The sequence below is a fragment of the Crotalus tigris genome, unplaced genomic scaffold (genome assembly GCF_016545835.1).
Source record: "Crotalus tigris isolate CLP2741 ecotype Arizona unplaced genomic scaffold, ASM1654583v1 scf7180000017701.1507938, whole genome shotgun sequence".
NCBI lineage: Eukaryota > Metazoa > Chordata > Lepidosauria > Squamata > Viperidae > Crotalus > Crotalus tigris.
This window is the reverse complement of record NW_024096577.1, coordinates 649661-671643: the sequence shown is the minus strand read 5'-3', so window position 1 is coordinate 671643 and position 21983 is coordinate 649661. Positions and strand designations below refer to the sequence as shown.

Here is a 21983-nt window from a genome sequence, read left to right as displayed (position 1 = left end):
GTTGAAAATAAGTTTAGTTCAAGGATGTCTAACCTTGGCAACCTTAAGATTTGTGGACTTCAGCTCCCAGAATCCCATTCTGGGAGTTGAAGGCCGGAGGTCTTAAAGTTGCCAAGGTTGGACAACCCTGGTTTAGATATCAAATAATCAAAGCTGGGCTTGTCAAATGTCCCTGGGGTTTTACATGTAATGGACTCTCTGACATTGCTTATCCTTTAGGCGGGGACTGTGCCACACTGCTGAAGAACATGGGACCTTTGCCTGTGGACATGGCCCGGATGTATTTTGCTGAGACAGTCCTTGCCCTTGAGTACCTTCACAATTACGGCATTGTTCACCGGGATCTCAAACCAGACAAGTGAGGATGGGGTACAAGTTAGATTGCGAAATGGCAGGGAGGTGGGTGGGATGCATTTATTTCAAAAATTGTTGTTAGGGAGTCATCTTCTAATAGGTTTGTCTGCTATAGCCTAGAATGCTGACTGGCTGTGTGGGTTGTCTGAGTAGTAACACCTACCCATTTGTGACAACTAAATTCACTTAAATTGTATCCTACTTTTAGAATTAGAAGCCAGTGTCCCAAATGGTTAAAAAAGATTGTTAATTTATTTATCTAATTTATACAGCTGCCCATTATAAGTGAGTGATTCTGGGCAGTATACAACAAAAAGTTTACACGTTTTGAACTATTTGGTTGATTGCTTTCATGGTACAAACTCCCTTCCTTCCTTCCTTCCTTCCTTCCTTCCTTCTTTCGCTCTCTCTCTCTCTTTCTTTTTTTTTACTTTCTTTCTTTCACAGCTTGCTCATCACATCTATGGGACACATCAAGCTGACTGACTTTGGCTTGTCCAAGATTGGCTTGATGAACATGACCACAAATCTCTATGAGGGCCACATTGAGAAGGACACACGAGAGTTTGTAGATAAACAGGTATGAAGTTTACGGCAAGGAGCATCCATGTCTTCTAATGAAAACTACTAGATTGTTTTGCTGGGTACAAAGGAAAGTGCCTCCTAACATCAGAAGCCACGAACCTATCTGAAGGAGTCCTCACTCTCTTGATTTTGCCCATTCTGGATTTAAAGGGGAGACAGTGATCCCATCCATCCCTAAGAAGAAACCTCCTTGTTCACAGAAACAGGCAGAATGCTGTTTTCTATCTCTTTGCAGGTCTGTGGTACTCCTGAGTATATTGCTCCAGAAGTCATCCTGATCCAAGGCTATGGCAAGCCAGTAGACTGGTGGGCCATGGGTATCATACTCTACGAATTCCTGGTCGGCTGCGTCCCATTCTTCGGTGACACCCCAGAGGAACTCTTTGGGCAAGTGATAAGTGGTAGGTTTGCTTTTCCTTAATGAAGGGAGATGAAAGACAGGGCTAGAGAAATTCAACAATGAAGCCATAAGGGCCCCATTTATTGCAGAAGTCAAGCCAGTGCCAGTCCCAGAGGCCTGGCTGAACAAAAGAACCTTTGAGAAATCCACTAGATAAACTCAGTGAACTGGGCAAGACAAAAGTGACCTTCATTCAGCATGTGATGTTTTCCCGGAGAGGACCGAGGGGGGAGGAGGGGTTTGTCTTCCCACTTCATAGAGCTCTTTCCTCAGGGCTGAGTTGAAGTGCTCTCTGCTTGTCCTTGAACGGAAAGAATATTATGCCAATGTAAAATTTGCCACTTTGCTAAACCCCCACCCCCTTTTTGGCTGTCTTCTGACACACTGCTGCATAGCAATGTCCTGGTTAGGCACCTTCAGAATATGTGAAGATTTTGAGCCTCACCACCGGTGTGAAAGTTCCCATCAATCACAGTAGCGATGAGGGAATAGGGAAGAGGCTGATAACTGAGCTTCGTCCCCATTTCCATTATAGAAGATGGAACTCTGGGAGCTGAGAAGAGTGATGAAGGAGTTGCCTTTCTCTCACAAACAGGATTTCCCCAAACATGCCAAGAGCTCAATGAAGCAGGAAGTCAGAACTCTGGTGGTCTTACCCAACTATGCAAATGGCATCCCTGTATCAATTTTTTCGCAAGGACTTGTGAAAGGGGTTTTTGGACTTGGTGCTAGAGAATTTCTTCTAGAAGCCTGGCACTCGGACAAATTAACCTTCAATAGACATACAGACATAAGCAATATCTACATAGTGTGCAAAAGAGACAATCAGCAAACCAAAAAAGGAACAAAAAAGACCAAAACACCTCCCCACCAACAATCAACACCCAGATGAGCATAAATTAACTCCAAGATTAACATCAGACCAACAATCAAGAAATAAAGAATACCCCAATCAAGCAACTGCCAAACAAGCTAATAGTAAGCAGCCCAACCAAACAACCACCAAGGACACTCCTACTGATACCGACAGAGCAAGCCAGTAACATATAAACAGAGCAAACTCTACTCCTTACTAGCACTGATGATGGTACCTAATTTGGGAAATGAAAAAAAAAACCCTAACCAAACTCACAGAGCACTAAGGACCCCTCATTTCAACCCTGAGTTAGAAATATTCTCCTGTATTAGTAAAAATCATATGTTTCAGAGTCAAACCTTAAGTAGATTTATTCGGGAATCTCCTGAATTTCTGACTAGCATGGTTGATCTCAAGAAAAGTAAGAGTAAAATTTACTCTGTGCTCACTCTTCATAAGATTTTTACTAGATATGTTTATGCTAGGCTAAGAATTAAGAGTGGAACTTTTATGTATCTGTCTATGGAGATCCAGGTCATGGTTGTCCTAAAGATGCTTTTTTTAAAAAAAGGCATCTGGACTTTGTTTTTCCTTGAAGATGTTTTACTTCTCCTCTAGGAAGCTTTTTCAGTTCTCAGAACTCACCTGTGAGGGAAAGTGTGAGGGCAAGCTAAATTCTGAGAATAATAATAGTAGTAGTAGTAGTAGTAGTAGTAGTAGTAGTAGTAGTAGTAGTAGTAGTAGTAGTAGTAAAGGGACCTTGGAGGTCATCTAGTCCAACCCCCTGCTCAGGCAGGAAACCCTACACCATTTCAGACAAATGGCTGTCCAGTCTCTTCTTAAAAACTTCCAGTGTTGGAGCATTTACTGCTTCTGGAGGCAGGCTGTTCCACTGATTAATTGTTCTCACTGTCAGGAAGTTTCTCCTTAGTTCTAGGTTGCTTCTCTCCTTGATTAGTTTCCACCCGTTGCTTCTTGTCCTGCCTTCAGGTGCTTTGGAAAATAGCTTGATTCCCTCTTCTTTATGGCAGCCCCTGAGATATTGGAATACTGCTATCATGTCCCCCCTTGTCCTTCTCTTCGTTAAACTAGACATACCCAATTCTAGCAACCGTTCCTTATATGTTTTAGCCTCCAGTCCCCTAATCATCTTTGTTGCTCTTCTCTGTACTCTTTCTAGAGCAGTGGTTCTCAACGTTTGTGTGACGGCGACCCCCGTCACACAAACGTGCTGCGCATGCACGGCGCGGTGCCCATGCGTGGCGGCGCCCCCATGCGCGGCGCACATGCGCGGCGGCGGCACCCCCTGAGGGGGGAAAATGGCGGATTGCCTTGTTTGGCGACCCCCGAGAAATGGTCGATCGACCCCAAATGGGGTTGCGACCCATAGGTTGAGAACCGCTGTTCTAGAGTCTCAACATCTTTTTTACATCGTGGTGACCAAAACTGGATGCAGTATTCCAAGTGTAGCCTTACCAAGGCATTGTAGAGTGGCATTAATACTTCACGTGATCTTGATTCTATTCCTCTGTTAATGCAGCCTAGCACTGTGTTGGCCTTTTTGGCAGCTGCCGCACACTGCTGGCTCATATTTAAGTGATTGTCTACTAGGACTCCGAGGTCCCTCTCATAGTTACTACTATTGAGCATGGTGCCACCTATGCTGTACTTGTGCATTTGGTTTTTCTTGCCTAAATGTAGAACCTTGCTTTTTTCACCATTGAATTTCATTTTGTTAGTTAGTGCCCAGTGTTCAAGTCTGTCCAGATCCTTCTGTATCTTAAGCCTGTCTTCTGGAGTGTTGGCTATTCCTGCCAGCTTGGTGTCGTCTGCAAATTTGATGAGTTCCCCATCTATCCCTTCATCCAAATCGTTGATGAAGATGTTGAAGAGTACTGGGCCCAGAACAGAGCCCTGGGGCACCCCACTACACATTTCCCTCCATATAGATGCAGTTCCATTGAGGACCACTCGCTGAGTACGGCCGGTCAGCCAGCTACGGATCCATCTGGTGGTGGTTCTGTCTACCCCACATTTTTCTATCTTGTCAAGTAGTAGGTTGTGATCTACTTTATCAAATGCCTTACTGAAGTCCAAGTAAATTATGTCTACAGCATTCCTCTGATCCACTAATTTTGTCACTTGGTCAAAGAATGCAATAAGATTTGTCTGGCATGATCTATTTTTGACAAACCCATGTTGGCTTTTAGTAATGACTTTGTTTGCCTCTAGATGTTCGTTGATTCGTTGTTTGATTATCTTTTCCAGGAACATTAAGGACGGAAAGGTTGTCCAAACAGGAGTTTCCCTTACGTGATGTTGATCTTTCTGCCTCCATGCAGGGAGGTTCCACTCGGGCCACACAATAAAAACTTTGGAGACAGTTTTCTTCTTCTTCCTTGACTTTCTCCAATAGCTCTATCCCATTTCCTTGTCCCCTCAAAGTTTCTGAAAAGTTTTGGGGTAGGGAAAATATGGCAGCAAGAAGCCCCCTCCAAAACTGGTTTGGTTTTCCTTAATTTCAGACGAAATCATTTGGCCCGAGGGGGATGAAGCTCTTCCTGCTGACGCCCAAGATTTGATCACACAACTCCTGCGTCACTGCCCACTGGAGCGGCTGGGCACAGGTATCACAACAGCGCCAGTGCACGTAATCCTTGACAGATAGTCACTGACATAACGATGTGAGTCACTTAGCAGCCACTTGAAGTTAGAACAACGCTGAAAAAACTAGTCCTCATACTTACAACCATTGCAGCATTCCCACAGTCAAAATTTGGGCACTTTGCAACCTGCACATAGTTACGATGTTTGTAGCATCCTGGGGTCATGTGATCCCCTTTTGCAAGTTTTCTGGCTGTCTCTTGACAGGCAAAGTCAATGGAAGAAACCGGATTCGCTTAACAAGCGCATGATTCACCTAACAATTACAGTGATTCGCTTAGCAGCCAAGGTCATGTCAACAAGCATGACTCACTTAACAACCATCTTAGAAATTCTGGTCTGGGTTGTAGCTGTAAGTCAAGGACTACCTGGACTTGAAGCCATGGTGCAAGTTGAGATGTTGTGGCTACCCAGCCCCAGTGATCAGCTCTCAGTGGAGGGATTTTCTTTTCTTTCCCATCTCAACCTCTAGGAGGCGCTCATGAGGTGAAGCACCATCCCTTTTTCCGCCATCTGGATTGGAATGGCCTGTTGCGGCAGAAAGCTGAGTTTATCCCCCAACTGGAGGCGGAAGATGACACCAGTTACTTTGATAGTAAGGCCTCCCAGATGAAGAGAGAAAGGATGGGGAGGGCTGTACTGGTTGGATGACAGAGTTGCAACCCTGAATCCCAGAAGGGCCCCTTAAAGGTATCCTGAAGGATTGGGATGGGGGGGCTGCCCTTGAGACTATTTCACTGCTTATATCAGTCTTCTACAACTTGGTGCTCTTTAGAGATCAGGGGTCCTCAGCCTTGGCAACTTTAAGACTTGTGGACTTTAACTCCCAGAATTCCTCAGCCAGCCCTGAGGGCTGGCTGAGGAATTCTGGGAGTTGAAGTCCACATGTCTTAAGTTGCCAAGGTTGGAGACCCGTGCTCTAGATTGGTGTTCCCATTATTTCCAAACAGCATAACTATAGACTGGCTGACTGGTTGGCTAGCTAGGGGATTCTGGGTAGAGCCCCAATGCCCCTAGAAACTATGGATTTGAGGAAGGGCACCATACGCCTTTAGCAGTTCCTAAGGAGGCCAACTTTGGTAGAGATCTGAATTCTTTTTCTTTAACCTTGTCTTTCCTTCAGCTCGCTCAGAGCGCTATCGGCATTTGGGTTCTGATGATGAGAAAACCCAGGATGAGGAATCCTGTGCGGAGATTCGTCAGTTTTCTTCCTGCTCCCATCGTTTCAGCAAGGTTGGGAAGGGGCTTCTTTAGGGAGGTTTGCCAGAAAAGCTCTGGCTACATTGCTGGTGAATATGGGGGTTATTTGAACTGCACAGAGAACTACTTAAGCACTGAATAACAGAGTTGGGTGGGACCTTGGAGGTCTTCTAATCCAACCCCCTGCTCAAGCAGGAAACCCTGTATCATTTCAGACAAGCGATTGTCCAATCTCTTCTCTAAAACTTCAAGTTTTAAAGATCACGTGAAGTATTAATACCACTTTACAATGCCTTGGTAAGGCCACACTTGGAATACTGCATCCAGTTTTGGTCACCACGATGTAAAAAAGATGTTAAGACTCTAGAAAGAGTACAGAGAAGAGCAACAAAGATGATTAGGGGACTGGAGGCTAAAACATATAAGGAACGGTTGCTGGAATTGGGTATGTCTAGTTTAACGAAGAGAAGGACGAGGGGGGACATGATAGCAGTGTTACAATATCTCAGGGGCTGCCACAAAGAAGAGGGAGTCAAGCTATTCTCCAGAGTGCCTGAAGGCAAGACAAGAAGCAATGGATGAAAATTAACCAAAGAGAGAAGCAACCTAGAACTAAGGAGAAACTTCCTGACAGTTAGAACAATTAACCAGTGGAACAACCTGCCTCCAGAAGCGGTGAATGCTCCAAAACTGGAAGTTTTTAAGAAGAGACTGGACAGCCATTTGTCCAAAATGGTATAGGGTTTCCTGCCTGAGCAGGGGTTTGGACTAGATGACCTCCAAGGTCCCTCCATCATCATCATTATCATCATCATCATTATTATTACTATTATTATTGGAGCACCCACAATTTCTGGAGGCAGGTTGTTCCACTGGTTAATTGTTTTAACTGTCAGGAAGTTTCTCCTTAGTTCTAGGTTGCTTCTCTCCTTGCTTAGTTTCCATCCCTTGCTTCTTATCCTGCCTTCAGGCGCTTTGGAAAATAGCTTGACTCCCTCTTCTTTGTGGCAGCCCCTGAGATATTGGAACCCTGCTATCATATCACCCCTAATCATTCTTTTCATTAAACCCGACATACACAATTCCTGCAACTGTTCTTCATATGTTTTAGCCTCCAGTCTCCAGCTGCTGGCTGTGTATCAAGAATAAGTATGTTCTGTATCCAACTGATTTTTCTTCCTCCTCTCTTTCCCACTTCCCAGGTTTACAGCAGTTGTGAGTATCTGGCTCACTCCTCCACCCTCAGTTTCACATCTTCTGAGCAGGGACATGGTGAGGACAAAGAAGACAGGGCTGAGAGGGGAGAACACAGCTCTGGAGATGAGGAGAAGAGCCGGCTAACAAAGACTGAGACCAGGTGAGCAGACAGGATTACACCTGGCCTTTTCGAAACGGAGTGGTGGAAGGACTTTGCACATCTTAGGGAACTTCCTGAGTTTCTTTGATTTCCTTAAAATTCCAAAGGGCACGCTCGGTTTTGGCACTAGAAGAGGCAAAGGGGGAAGTGTGTTCTGACCTTGTTACTCTGTTCATGGTTCATCTTGCATGAAAGCTTTGTGCTGTAGTAGCTAGAATGCAGGACTGGGAAAAGACATATTCAAGTCTTCGAAGTTCGCTGAATTATTTGGAATGAGTTACTATCTCAGATAGAGAGGGGCAGTTAGATAATATAAATTTGATTAATACATAAACAAACTGGAAAAGGAAGTAGTGGACTGTCCTCCATAGAGGGGATATGTTTGTTTTGCAAGGAAGTCTTCCATTGTCCTCCCTGCAGAGGTCCTCCATTTTTTTCTGTCTCATGCAGGCTTCGTGCCTGGACCTCCTGTGGCTCCACCGTCCATTCCTTCCGTCAAGAATTCAGCCGCAGTCCTGGCATCCTGAGCAGCACCTGCAGCCTAGAAGCAATGCCCAGGTTTGCCTTGTCCTCTGAGGATGAGAGCCCCTGCCGGGGGACAGCCAAAAAGGAGCGCCCCAAGTTTGTCGTTGGGGATTCTGAGATGGCAGCACCAAGGACACCCAGCAAGGGCTCAGCACTGGCAGGTGAGAGCAAGGTATCTCTGGATATTATCCCAGGTGACGCCAATAAGGCAGCAGCATTTGCCCAAGTTTAGTCCAATCTCCTGCATTTCATGACAGCCAATAAAGTCACAAGCAAGCCTGTCTTAGGATGCATGTATGCATGTATATATGTGTATGCATATATGCATCTATATGTATATATGGGTGAAGTTTTGATATTTGTTACTATTGCATACATGCATACACACGCGCACACACACGCGCGCCGCCCATACACACACACATATCCTGCCTGTATTATTTTTACAAATAACTCAAGGCCAGTGAACTCATCCAACACACCTTCCTCCTCCTATTTTACTAGCAAGAACTATTCTGTGAGGTGAGTTGGGCTGAGAGAGAGTGACTGGCCCAAAATCACCTAGCTGTTTTTCATGGCTAAAGAGAGATTTGAACTCATAGTCTCCCACTTTCTAGCCTGATGTCTTAATCACTAGACCAGGGGTACGCAACCTTGCCTACCCCTGCACTAGACCAAACTGGTTCCATGAACTTTATCTTTCCTAATCTTCAAACTTTATCTTCTACAACTAGCATGTGTGGGGATGGACTGCTTCTGAACATGAGCTTTCTGTTTGGTTACTTGGTTTAGTTATTTAATTAATTTAATTAAAGAGTAGTAACACTTTGCAAAGAATGAGAGAACTTTTCTATGCCCCGGTGGAAATAAAAGAGGAAAAGGAGGGCCAGGATAAATGTGGGAAAATGCAGGATTCTGCCTTATACCAAAAGGGTTCCCACAACCTGCTAAACCACCAATCTAGATTAACCAAATATAATTTCCATTCTCAAATAACATTCTTAATCTAGAGAAATAAACAGCAATCCCAATACAATGCCCTGATGTGATGGCCTGGTTCCCACAACATGCTGAATCCCAAGCAACCCAACTTCCTTGAATATGAAACTGGCATTTTGGGGAGAACCAGGCCATTACGTACATATTTGCCAGTTTAAGAATGATGTATGATGTGAACACAGGGTAAATTTGGGATATGCTGTGTTAACCCAGATACTAACTCAGATCTTTGGTCCATCAAACTTGACATTGTCTACAGCAGTGTTTCTCAATCTTGGCAACTTTAAGAGGCATGGACTTCTACGCCACTTAAAGTTGTTGAAGTTGAGAAACATTGGTTTACAGTGATAGTGGTAGTGGCTCTGCAGCATTTCAGAAAGAGTACAGAGAAGAGCAACAAAGATGATTAGGGGACTGGAGGCTAAAACATATAAGGAACGGTTGCTGGAATTGGGAATGTCTAGTTTAACGAAGAGAAGGACGAGGGGTGACATGATAGCAGTTTTCCAATATCTCAGGGGCTGCCACAAAGAAGAGGGAGTCAAGCTATTCTCCAAAGCACCTGAAGGCAGGACAAGAAGCAACGGATGGAAACTAATCAAGGAGAGCAGCAACCTAGAACTAAGGGGAAACTTCCTGACAGTTAGAACAATTAACCAGTGGAACAACCTGCCTCCAGAAGCGGTGAATGCTCTAACACTGGAGGTTTTTAAGAAGAGACTGGACAGCCATTTGTCCGAAATGGTATAGGGTTTCCTGCCTGAGCAGGGGGTTGGACTAGATGACCTCCAAGGTCCCTTCTAACTTTGTTGTTGTTGTTTTTGTTGTTATTATTATTATTCTGCAACCCCACATAGAAATTGAGAGCAAGGCACTTCGGACCTTCCAAAGTCAAATACCCTCTTCCCAAAGCTACAGGATGCTAACGGTCCCTTTGTTTTCCTTCTAGCTGACCTGGCCAGTTTGAACTGTGTCCGTCTCAGGAGCAACAGCACAGGTACTAAGAGGTCTACCTCAAGAGGTTTGGATCGCGAGGGCAGTTATCGAAGGCTCCCCCACAAGGATTCTGCAGGGAAGCAGCCAGCATCTTCCAGTGGCAGAGTGCCAAAGTCAGCTTCGGTTTCCGCATTATCACTTATCATCAATTCAGGTCAGTGGGACAAATAATTCCTGGTCTGTTCCCAGCACAAGTGGTTCTAGCAGTGCAGAAGCGAATAAGCAGGGCCAAACACACCACTGTAGTCGCACTGAGTTCCTGATATCTTAGGAGTCCTTTAAGAGCCTTAACCCCTAATGGGAGCTTGTAAATGCAACCAAGGAATGGCCAGAGAGTGGCTGGAGAGCCTTTTGTGCAGCTTCCTTACATAAAAAAAAGTTGTCAGGTTTTTAAAAAAATACCGTTAGAAAGATTACATGGGGAGGAATCGTAACGATTGTATTTCTTTTTCGGTGAAGTGGGGCTAACCTTGGCAACTTTAAGACTTGTGGACTTCAACTCCCAGAATTCCTCAGCCAGCAACGCTGGCTGAGGAATTCTGGAAGTTGAAGTCCACAAGTCTTAAAGTTGCCAAGGTTGAGGACCCCTGGGCTAGAGGTTTATAGCTGCTGAGATCTTAGCAGACAGAGCATGCATGGGTCAATTGGAGGGAAAGGCTGTTGGCCACTGTTTGGCTACTAGGAATTTCTACGTGTTCTTTGCATTTTGAAGTTGTCCAAAATGAAGACAATGCCCTTAGTCCTCAATGTACAACTATTCATTTAGTGACCATTGAAAGTTACAATGGCACCAGAAAAAGCGACTTACGACTGTTTTTCACACTTAATGACCATTGCAGCATCCCCACGGTCACCTGATCAGAATTTGGATGCTGGGCAACTCGTTCATATTTATGACGGTTGCAATGTCCCAGGATCATGTCATCGCCTATTGCGACCCTCTTGACAAGCAAAGTCAAGAAGCCAGATTCACTTGACAACCTTCTTACTAACTTAACAACCTCAGCGATTCACTTAACGACGGTGGCAAGAAAGGTCGTAAAACGGGGCAAAATTAACTTAACGGCTCTCTTGCTTAGTGACGGAAATTTTGGGCTCAATTGTGGTCATAAGTCAGGAACTACCTGTAATGGATTGCTTTCGGACTTTGAGTTGTTGCGGGAGAGGGGGGGTTGTTGTTGTTTTCTTTTTCTTCTCTTTTTTGGACGTTTTGGAAATATTGGCAATACAGAAGTGCTGTGAGAAAGAGAAACAGAGAAAGTTTTCCATTATCTGCTTGCTTAGATTCTTTTCCATTGGAGATTTGTAGTCCTGTAATTGTCATGGTTCCCGACAGATGAAACTTTTTGCATAGCTTCGGCACTAACACAGCTGAAGCCAAAAACTGGATTCCCCTCCCCTGAGCACATAGTATCAAAGCGCAATTCCCTCCTTCAATTAACAGTCATAAATCACATTGTCCAATTAGTTTGAAATGCAGGCTTTCCCTCCTGTTCTGCTACTGCCAATTCTTATCAGCTCTTATTTCACACACTAGTACAATATTATTATGTCTAACTAACTCCCACCACATTCCGCCTCCTCCCCCAGGATCATCTAATTCAGTGTTTCTCAACCTTGACAATTTTAAGGCATGTGGACTTCAACTCCCAGAATTCCACAGCCAGCTGATCTAATTCTAAGAGTAAAGCAGGAGGGAAAGAAAAAGGCTGCATCCTCATATATTGTCAAAGCAAGAACATCCAATGTTAGCAGCGTTGACAGTAATTCAATTATGTCACCCTTATCATTATCCTCTCCCTTCCTTTTTTTTAACAGATGACTTCAGTGGGGCTGTTCTCAGGAGCCCCATCTCACCCCGCTCCCTCTCTTCCAATCCTTCATCTCGTGATTCTTCCCCAAGTCGGGACTCCATGCTTGGTGGCACCAGTCTGCGACCTCCCATTGTCATCTACAGCTCGGAGAAGAAGTATGGCTTCTCCCTGAGGGCCATCCGTGTCTACATGGGTGACAGCGATGTTTACACTGTGCACCACATGGTTTGGGTAAGCCAAAAGCACACACTTCCTTCAGGTTGATTGAAGGTGATGGAAAAAAAATTTTGGATCATAGGATCTTACTATAAAACCCTAGTAAGACCACACCTGGAATACTGCAACCAATTTTGGTCACCATACTACAAAAAAGATGTTGAGACTTTGGAAAAAAAAAATCAGAGAAGAGCATCTAAGATGATCAAAGGCCTGGAGATTAAAACATATGAAGAACGGCTGCAGGACTTGGGTTTGGCTAGTCTAAAGAAAAGAAGAAACAGGGGAGACATGATAGCAGTATTCTGGTATTTGAGGGGTTGCCACAAAGTAGAGGGGGTCAAATTCTATTCTATTCTATTCTATTCTATTCTATTCTATTCTATTCTAGACAACGTATTCACCTAGTTCAGGGCTGTTTAAAATCATACTGCAGCATAGTTTATAGATGACACTTTAAATACAGGATAGGCATTCAGACTTAGTATGAATGCCTCATACCAACCTAGCTTTATATGTGGACTAGAAATTTATTTAAATTACAGAAATCACGGTTAATAATGTGGGAGAAAACAGACATAAGTTAAGTCATAAAGTGTTGTGTTTGTATGGGGAGTGAATATAGCTCTTTGGCTTACAATAAGGCATGAATCTTTGGCAGGTTTTCCAAACACAGTCGTTAATTCCTAGCCAGGTAATTTTTAGCAAAAGGATAAATGAAAACAGAAAAATCAGAGCCACAACTCCTTCAGCCTTTCCCAAAATGAGACCAGGCATTCTACCTAGTGGATGTGAAGAATAGGCTGAAGGAGGAAGATTCCAGCTTGATCCCAACAGAAAAACAGCGAGAAAATACTTACAAATCACCAGGGCACTATGGATTCCATCCTAGGATACTTCTACTTTTGCTGAATCTCTGTTAATTCTCTTTCTTTTTGAGGACCTGAAGAAATATAGTAGGTGTACAACTCAGGCTTTTGGTAAAAGCTGAGGCCCGAGTATGCTTATAAACCTGGTTTTAATATAATATAACATACATCTAAAGCAGAAATTTTGATCCTGGGCTATAATTTCACCCATAACAGACATGCATTTTTTAAAAAATTCAAATCTCCCCATTCTCTAAAGTGGTTTACCAAATAATAATAAAACTTCAATAAAGACAATCAAAAAAAATCAAAGCAGTGGCTGAACAGTGCATAGTTTGCGCACCAAGGGAGAATCCTAGATTCACTTTTTTCCAAGTTGGAAGTAGCACGACTAAATTCTGAAACGTGATTTTTACTGGGTGTGCTGCTGGATTGGGAGCAAGTGAAGTGAAGATGGGGGGTAGAGATGACCGGAGAAGTCTATGAAAGAGAAAGCTACTTGCATACTTAATTCTCCATCTGCCTGTATGAGCATATATTTTCAAACATTCATAAGTAAATTTTCACACACATTTTCAAGGATGATGATCTATCTTTTCATTTCTGTCATAGAATGTAGAGGATGGGAGCCCAGCTCATGATGCAGGACTCCGAGCGGGAGATCTCATCACTCATGTGAACGGGGAGTCGGTCCTGGGCTTGGTTCACATGGATGTCGTAGAGCTGTTGTTGAAGGTATGTTCCTTCAGCTGGAAATAACACCCCTGGTCAACATCGTGATAAATAAACAAAGAAGGTTTATTGTAAATGCCACAGGAGAATCACAACATTGACAAATAATGGCTTTGACAATACTATTACAGGAAATACAGATGGTGAAAAACTGAGAGATACAAGCTGGTGGAATAGGCCTTCCAAAAGTTATCTATGAAAAACTCAAAAACGAAATGGGTTCCAAGTAGTAATTTCCAAGCACACTTATTTTGCTTAGTCTAAAACAGGTAGTCCTCGACTTACAACCACAGCTGAGAATAGAATTTCCATTGTTAAGCAAGGTGGTTGTTAACTGAGTTGCACCTGATTTTATGACATCACTGCAGTTAAGTAAACCACACAAGTCATTAAGCAGATCTGGCCTCCACCTTTGCCTTTGTCAGGTGCTGGCCAGGAAGGTTGCAGGTGGCTATCCCACATCCCCGGGACGTTACAACCATCATAAATACATGCTGGTTGCCAAGTGCCCAAACTTTGATCCTATTTCCATAGACAGGCTGGCAATAGTCATAAAATGTGTCGACCGGTTGTAAATCCCTTTTTTCAGTGCTGATATAACTTCAGACAGTCGCTAAACAAATGGTTGTAACTCGAGAACTACCTGTAATGTGACACGTTATATCCATAAATGTCTGTAGCATTTCTGTGAATGGTGGGGAGCTATCCTTTGAAATACTGCCCTTTTTGGGGGCCCAGCAGCTCTTGATTGTGTCCCTCTTGCAGAGTGGAAACAAGGTGTCACTGAGAACAACTGCCCTTGAGAACACTAGCATCAGAGTGGGCCCTGCTCGCAAGAATAGTTCCAAGACACGGATGGCCCGCCGGTGTAAGAAGAGTCGCAAACGGGACAGCCAGGACAGGTAGGTGGCCAGGATCAAGCAAGGAAGTTAATAGAATTGGTGTTGAACTTGAGGAAAGTAATTAAGACAAGTTTGGAATTAGGTGGGGCCTGGTACTTTAAATGAGTTATGGCCTTCATCCTAATCCAGTAAGGAAGGTCTTTCATGGTTTGTGAGTTGGCCCACCTCTTGTTCTACCTCTACTAGTTCTAACAAGGGTGGGCAAGCTACAAGCTACCTGAGCATCCGTATCCCACTTTTTCTGGGAGCTCCCAAAGGCCCTCTAAATTTGTCCTGAAACTTGACAGCAAAATGCTGGTTTTTGCAGGGTTTTTCAACATTATTCCTAAATATACTGAAAATAAAGTAAGGTAGTGCCTCAGTACTCGTCCTTCATTGGTTCCAGGTACCAAATAATTTTTTCTCATGAGGAATAATGTAGTGAGTCACAAGGCAATAGATAGCGATAGGTTCTAGCTTGTGTGCTGAGTACCAAAGAAACTATGAGTACCTAGACAACATTTTCACATCAAAATGTGTTGTGTACCAAATTTGATGAGTTTCAAAGCAGGCACCATTGTATGTAAGATCTCACGAGACTTTTGTCTGTTGAGTTAGCTGCAGTGACTCAGCCACAGCCCTGTAACCCTCAGAGCTCCAGTCTTTTAAAATAAAATAAAAAATACATCCCCTCACCACAAGAATTTCTTGCTCCACTTATGTTCTTGCTTCAGTGATGTTTTATTTGTTGATGCTAAAACTGGCTGAGTAGCACAGGATAGTGATTTAAAGTCTACATCAAGATAAAGCTGATAAATCAACCTCAAATCAACTGTTATTCTGGTAAGTCTCGGCCTGCTACTTCAGATGTTGGAACTCTTAGTGCAGGGATCTTCAGACTTGTGGACTTCAACTCCCAGAACTCCTCAGCCAGCATGCCTGGCTGAGGAATTCTGGGAGTTGAAGTCCAGAAGTCATAAAAGGGCCAAGTTTGAAGACCCCTGCCTTAGCGTCATTCTCCCCTCCCCCCTCCTTCCTAGACGGAAATCCCTATTCAAGAAGATCTCAAAGCAAACATCCGTTCTGCACACCAGCCGCAGCTTTTCCTCTGGTCTCCATCACTCTCTCTCGTCCAGTGAGAGCCTTCCCGGATCCCCAACGCACAGCTCATCCCCAGGATCTACCGCTTCTTGCCGCAGCCCTGTCCCAGATTTTGTGCCAGGTAGGACCTTGTGAACCTCTTACCAAGTCCTTTTTCCATCTAGATTTCTTGTGATTGGTTGTGATGAATAAAGGTCGGGCATTATTTTTTCCTAAAATAATAAATTCCGTTATGCAGCCCACCAGGTTTATTTTCATTGCCACTCAAACGGAACACGTTAGCCTTTATGTAAGAAATCCGTACAGGCAGTCCTCGATTTATGACCACAATTGAGCCCAAAATTTCTATTGCTAAGTGGGACATTTGTTAAATGAGTTTTGCCCCATTTACTACCTTTCCTGCCACAGTTGTTAAGTTAGTGACACAGTTGTTAAGTGAATCTGGCTTCCTAGTTGACTTCGCTTGTCAGAAGGTCACAAAAGGCGATCACATGATTCTGGAACATTGCAACCGTCATAAATATGAGTCAGTTATCAAGCATCTGAATTTTGATCACGTGACCAAGGGGATGCCACAGCGGTTGTAAGTGTGAAAAAGGTCATAAATCACTTTTTCAGTGCTGTTATAACTTTGAACAGTCACTAAACAAACTGTTGTAAGTCGAGGATTAACTGTACTTCTCTAAGTTACTTATGGGAAGCTTTTGGGAAATAACATCTATTAAGAAATTTACCACATATGTTTATGAGTCTATTACATCCCGGTTGCCCCAGATTTTTATCAGCACATCCTATTTTTCCTTCTGTAGGATTCTCTTCTCAAGCTACTGCTTGAATGATTACTTTCATTCAAGAGTAAAGCTTCAGATTTTGTTAATGTTTCCTGCTGTAACTGTGAATTAATCACTGAAAAGGAAAGTTGGACTCCTCAGATTACTTGTTCACTTTGGCCCAAAGGTTAATCTTATCTCTATTATTAACAGATTTGTCTTCTTTATCAAAGTAGAAAAGTCTTAACAAGCAAAACCCAACTGCTTGAAAAGAGAAATTATACAGGCTCCTTGGTTTATTAAAAGAGAGAATTCATAAAAACACAGTCCTTTTTCAGCAAGTTGTAAAATAACAGTATATAAATGATGATGATGATGTAATAATAATAAATTCTATGCTACTCTACTACAAATTGGCTTTTAGAAAAGACTGCATTAAAAACAATGCAAATACAAAAAATAAGTGACAGGAACAAAATAAGGCAAAGGTGCCACCACTGAGAAGGCCCAGTCATGGGATTTTTTTAGATAAAATTCCCTCAGTGATGGGAGTCTCAACGAGGTTTCTCTTCATGATCCAGCTGAACAGGTGCATTCATTTCAGAGCAATGGACTTGAAGATATCCAGGCCCTAAGTCATGTAGGATGATAATTATTTTGAGGATATTTTTAATCAAAATGTTTTTGATTTATTAAAACTTTTAAGCATGAGGGTTAATAACTTTTAAGCATGAAGGTTAATTAGGAAATGGTGTCTGTAGCCATGTATTAATGTGTCAAGCTTTTAAAGGCTTTTTAGGTTAAACTAATTCTAGACTAACAGTTTGAAATACATATTTTGTATGTATGTATTTAATATAAAGCAAGTCAGTGGTGGTAGAGGTATCTTCTGCTACCAGATATATACAGTATGTTCTTCCTAATTGCTTCTATTTTTGTCAGATTCTATCTCGCCCCAGAGTCCCTCCCCATCCTCCAGCACCCCCACTTCTCCAGCAGGACAGATCCGACCAAGTTCCCTACATGGCTTGGCATCAAAGGTCAACAGTCATCGCTACAAGGTTGGGCGCCGCAAGTCAACAAGCAGCATCCCACCCTCCCCATTGGCCTGCACTCCTTCCGCCGTCCCCCAACCTCCCTCCCCCCAAAGATCCCCTTCACCACTTCCATTGTTTACAAAAAACGTCCAGACATTCCAAGGCAAGACCTTGTCTCCGCCTACAATGGTCCGTCAAGTGTCCCGGCCTCGCAGTGCAGACAGCTCCCGTTCCCCACTTCTCAAACGAGTCCAGTCAACAGAGAAAATCCCTACTTGTCTTGCTGAAAAAGTGGTTGGCAGTCGAAAGCTCATGCTGGAGACACCGATCTTGGGAAACGGAGGTGCCAGGGAGAGTGGCATGGTCACCCTGGGAGATGCTGGCATTTCTCGAGTTCGGGACTGGTCTGAGGAACGTTATGATCGAGACCATGAAGTGGTGGTGATGCGGCGGCTGAACTTGTCTGAGCGCCGGGACTCTTTCAAGAAGCAGGAAGCAGTTCAGGAGGTGAGCTTTGATGAGCCAGAACTTGCATCCAGTGGCGAGGCCCAAGCAGAGAGTAAACCTGGAGACTGGCAGCATGGATCTCATGCAGCTTCCTGGGTGGAGGACAGGTCTTGCTGCTCATCTGCCCCTGATCCCCAGCTGCCCCTCGTGCCCCACATTGCAGTGCAAGGTGACGAGCCAGCAGGAATCACAGCCACGTGGGAATGCCAAGGATCATATCCTGTGCAGCTGGAGGCCCGGGTTTACACTGAGCAAGACGATGGGACAATGGCTGTTGAGTACAAGAGTGTCTCCTCCCAGCACTGGGGAAATTGGGAACAGAGGGAGTCTTCACCCACTGTTGGAGTCACACACAGGACAACCCATGGGGAGAAGGCAGTGAACTCACCTTCACCCTCCCTGAAGTGGCAATTGCAGGAGAATTCGGAAAAATGACTGGAAGACCTGTTAAAACCACTTGTCCCTAGCGGACCAAAGGGGGTGCTTCAAAGAAAGTAAGCCAATGCCAAGGACTGAGAACTTTGGGATCCCATTTTCATTCTGCTGGTGGGGTCTTTCCTAGCTGTTTACCACTTCCTCCTCCTTCCTGGGAGGTACTCTGTGTTCCTCCTCACAGGGCAGGGTCAGTGGTGATTCAGGCTGGAGATAAAGGCAATGCTGCTTTTCTACTAATTAGAAAAAAGTTCCCATTTCAGTCAGATTTGGGGCTAACAGATTTGGTTCCGTTGGGTGCCCTAAAACTAAGAATTAAGCTTTCCCATCCGTGCACCGGTTATCCTTCTGGAGAGTGAATACTCCACAATTAATAATTTTTCCCACTGTCCCCTTGGCTACTGCTGATTGTGAGAATAAATGAAATAGCAAGGGATATGAAATATCTTTGCTGCCTTGTACAAGTAGCGAGGGGCACAGTCTGCTCATTTCAGGGGGTCTTTTCTCTTGCATTGAAACTGGTGAAAGGAGAAATGCTAGCAATGGTTAAAAAACTCCAAATCCCAAACCTGTGACATCTGTAAACATTGCAGTGCCAGTGTATGCCGTTGATACCCTAAACACAGGGGTAGGCAACCTTGGCTCATTTATGACTCGTGGACTTCAACTCCCAGAATTCCTGAGCCAGCATGGCTCAGCTTGGAAACCTCTCCCTTTCCCCTCAGCATGGCTGGCTCAGGAATTCTGGGAGTTGAAGTCCACGAGTCATAAAAGAACCAAGGTTGCCTACCCCTGCCCTAACCTAACGCCAGCTCTTGTCTTGCAACTGTTTGATCAAGAATTGAGGAGAAAAGCCAAGGGGGTAAACAAGAAAAGAAAATCAGCGTGGTCCCGATCAGTTTATATCCAGAAACTTTCATTGGAGAAATTCAGAAATCTTTGATTCCATTTGCATTATCTTTTCTATATGTGACCTTGAGATTTGCTTTTGGGGGACAGTTGTGGGGGTTTCCATTTGGTTGTATGATAGTTACTGTGAAAGAATAAGGTGGGGTTCCTCATACTGCACCATTTCTAGATCTACTGCAAACCGCCCCCCCCCCCAAAAAAATAGGGGAATGAGAGAGCATCTTCTCCTTCTTTACATCCCCTCTGCAGCAAATGGAAACTTCTTGGGGAGATGTCCTCAAAAAGGCTTTGAAGGTGTCTCTGTCTTTGAACATGAGTCAGACACATCAACACGCTTTCCAAATGATGCACTCATTCTCGGGAGATCACAGCCGAATGCAGGCACAGGTTCACATTCAGCAAAATACAGGAAATCCTCAACTTAGGACTGGACGTGTAACAACAGTTCAAAGTTATGATGGACTCAAAAAAGCTACCAGCTGTCCTCAAAGTTATGACTGCCACCCCTGCAGTCATGCAAGTGCAGTTTGGGTGCTTGGCAACTGGCTTCCGTTTACAACCAGTTGCAGTATCCTGTGGTCACATGATCACAGTTTATGACATTTTTTGCCATTTTCCAGCTGGATTCAGATTTATGATCACATGATTTGCTTAATGACTACAGTGTTTCACTTAACAGCCATCATAAAAATGGTCATAAAATCCAGTCTAGTCACACGGTGAGTTGACTTACGACCGCAACAATTTATAACCAAAATTCCAGGCTCAATTATGGTCATAAGTTGAGGATTAGTCAGTTCTTATTGGCATTTCCAGTGAAGGATCTTAAGTATCAGGGTAAGAAATACTTTTCTTTCTGCGTGAGACTTTGCCAGCATTGATAGATTCAGCTTAGATGGTTCAAAGGTTTGATCTGGTATAGGACAACTCTTAATTGGCCATTTCATGTCCTATTTTGTCCTGGCTGCTTCTCTCAAAGTTCCTAATAGTATCTGGGAAGTTGCAGTTGCAACAGATCCACAGAGTGCCAAGTTGGAGCAGGCTGTCCTTTTTACTCAGAAACAGCTATCCAGCATTATTTTTAAAGTTTAATCTGGATGTAAGGATGGGTCCCTGCCAGATGAATGTGGCTTAAGGCAGTTGGGTGAGAGTCAGAAGGAAGATGTTTCTGAAAGTGTGTATCCAGCTCTGCATTCTCTCTTTCTAACATGAATGCAGGTAATCCTTGACTTATGGCCCCAATTGGACAGGAATTTCAAATGTAAACCATCATGGTCATAAGTAGAAGTAAACCCAGTTTTATGATAATTTTTCTGTTGGGTCATGTAGCGAATTAGACAGTCGTTAAACAAATCCATCTCCCCAATGGGTGTTTTTTGGCTGGAATTTGGTTAAAAAAAAAAAAAGTTTGCACATCACTTTCCCATGACCACAGGACACTGCAACTGGTTGTAAGTGTTAGCAAGTTGCCAAGCGCCTGAATTGCGATCATGTGATTGCAGGGTTGATGCAGCAGTCATTAGTGTGAGTACACATTTTTAATTGTTTTTTCCAAGATCGTCATAACTTTGAACCATTGTTAAATAAGCAATTGTAAGTTGTTCATCTTTCCCTGAGATCCCCCGATAATAGTCTTTTCCTCAAATGCTACTCTTGGCTCCTTATCCTTTTGTAAAACCACAAGGCCAAAGTCTGATATAGACACAGCAGTTGAACTGCAGTTATTTCATGATGTTCAGCTGTCTTCTAATCTCTAGTTTGTGGTCTTCTCAATAACTTTTTTTATCCAAAGTGCATGTGTAACTGCTGGCAGCAGTACACGCTTTACATTTTTTTTCAGCGGGGAAAGCTCCGTTTCCCCTCCTTTTTTTCTCTCTCTGCTTTTTAAGCTGTTATTGGAGAGGTTGTCCAGCGCATGAAGGAAAACTGGCTGCTTTCTCACAGAAGGGAGGAAACTAGGCTTGATGGCTTGCAAAGTAAAAATTCATAGAAATCTGTCACTTGCACATGATAAATGCTTTCCCAGAGGGAAGGAGGGGGCAAGAACTCCAAATCCTTTTTCCGAAGCTATTTTTCACAAGAATCTCATTATACTTGGAAAATAGAGAATATTGAATTCTTAGTTTCATCACCGGGTAACCTCTCAATTACACCAGTGCTTACAAGAGTTGGCCCCACAGAGTTCCTCTTTAAAAGGATGATTTAAGGAATGAGCAATGTACAGGTAGCCCTCAGCTTACAACCACAACTGAGTTCAAAATTTCTGTTGCTAAACAACACGGCTATTAAGTGAATTTTTCTCCATAAGAGCCGTGGTGGCATAGTGATTAAAGTGCAACATTGCAGGCTAATTCTACCCACTGCCAGCAGTTTAATCCTGACCAGCTCCAGATTGACTCAGCCTTCCATCTTTCTGAGGTGGATAAAATGAGGACCCAGATGGTTGGGAGCAATATGCCGACTCTGTAAACCACTTAGAGAGAGATGTAAAGTACTGTGAAGTGGTATATAAGTCTAAGTGCTCTTGCTATTTTACTACTTTTGCCACAGCTGTTAAGCAAATCACTGCAGTTGTTAAGTGAATCATGTGGTCGTTAAGTAAATCTGGCTTCCCCCATTGACTTTGCTTGCTGGAAGCCAACTGGGAAGGTTACAAATGGTGATCACACGATCTCAGGATAGTGTGGCTGCATAAATATATGCCGGTTGCTAAGTGCCCAAATTTTGATCATGTGACCATGGGAATGCTACAACGGTGTGAAAACCGGGCATGTCATTT

The 21983-nt window shown here is 43.6% G+C and overlaps 1 protein-coding gene across 4 annotated transcripts in view; it reads left to right on the top strand.

The window, feature by feature from the left end:
• The window catches only part of MAST3 (microtubule associated serine/threonine kinase 3), a 70037-nt gene extending 49427 nt beyond the window's left edge, over positions 1-20610 (top strand). For all 4 annotated transcript variants that reach the window (XM_039338493.1, XM_039338492.1, XM_039338494.1 and 1 more), the window contains 14 exons: positions 220-358; positions 802-934; positions 1175-1340; positions 4721-4822; positions 5332-5454; positions 5983-6092; positions 7262-7416; positions 7867-8102; positions 9890-10090; positions 11755-11981; positions 13448-13570; positions 14333-14469; positions 15489-15670; positions 17262-20610. In XM_039338493.1, the coding sequence (XP_039194427.1) occupies positions 220-358; positions 802-934; positions 1175-1340; positions 4721-4822; positions 5332-5454; positions 5983-6092; positions 7262-7416; positions 7867-8102; positions 9890-10090; positions 11755-11981; positions 13448-13570; positions 14333-14469; positions 15489-15670; positions 17262-18298 (3071 nt within the window). In that variant the 3' untranslated portion in view covers positions 18299-20610. The remainder of the gene's footprint in view (positions 1-219; positions 359-801; positions 935-1174; positions 1341-4720; positions 4823-5331; positions 5455-5982; positions 6093-7261; positions 7417-7866; positions 8103-9889; positions 10091-11754; positions 11982-13447; positions 13571-14332; positions 14470-15488; positions 15671-17261) is intronic.
• Positions 20611-21983: the final 1373 nt, after the last annotated feature.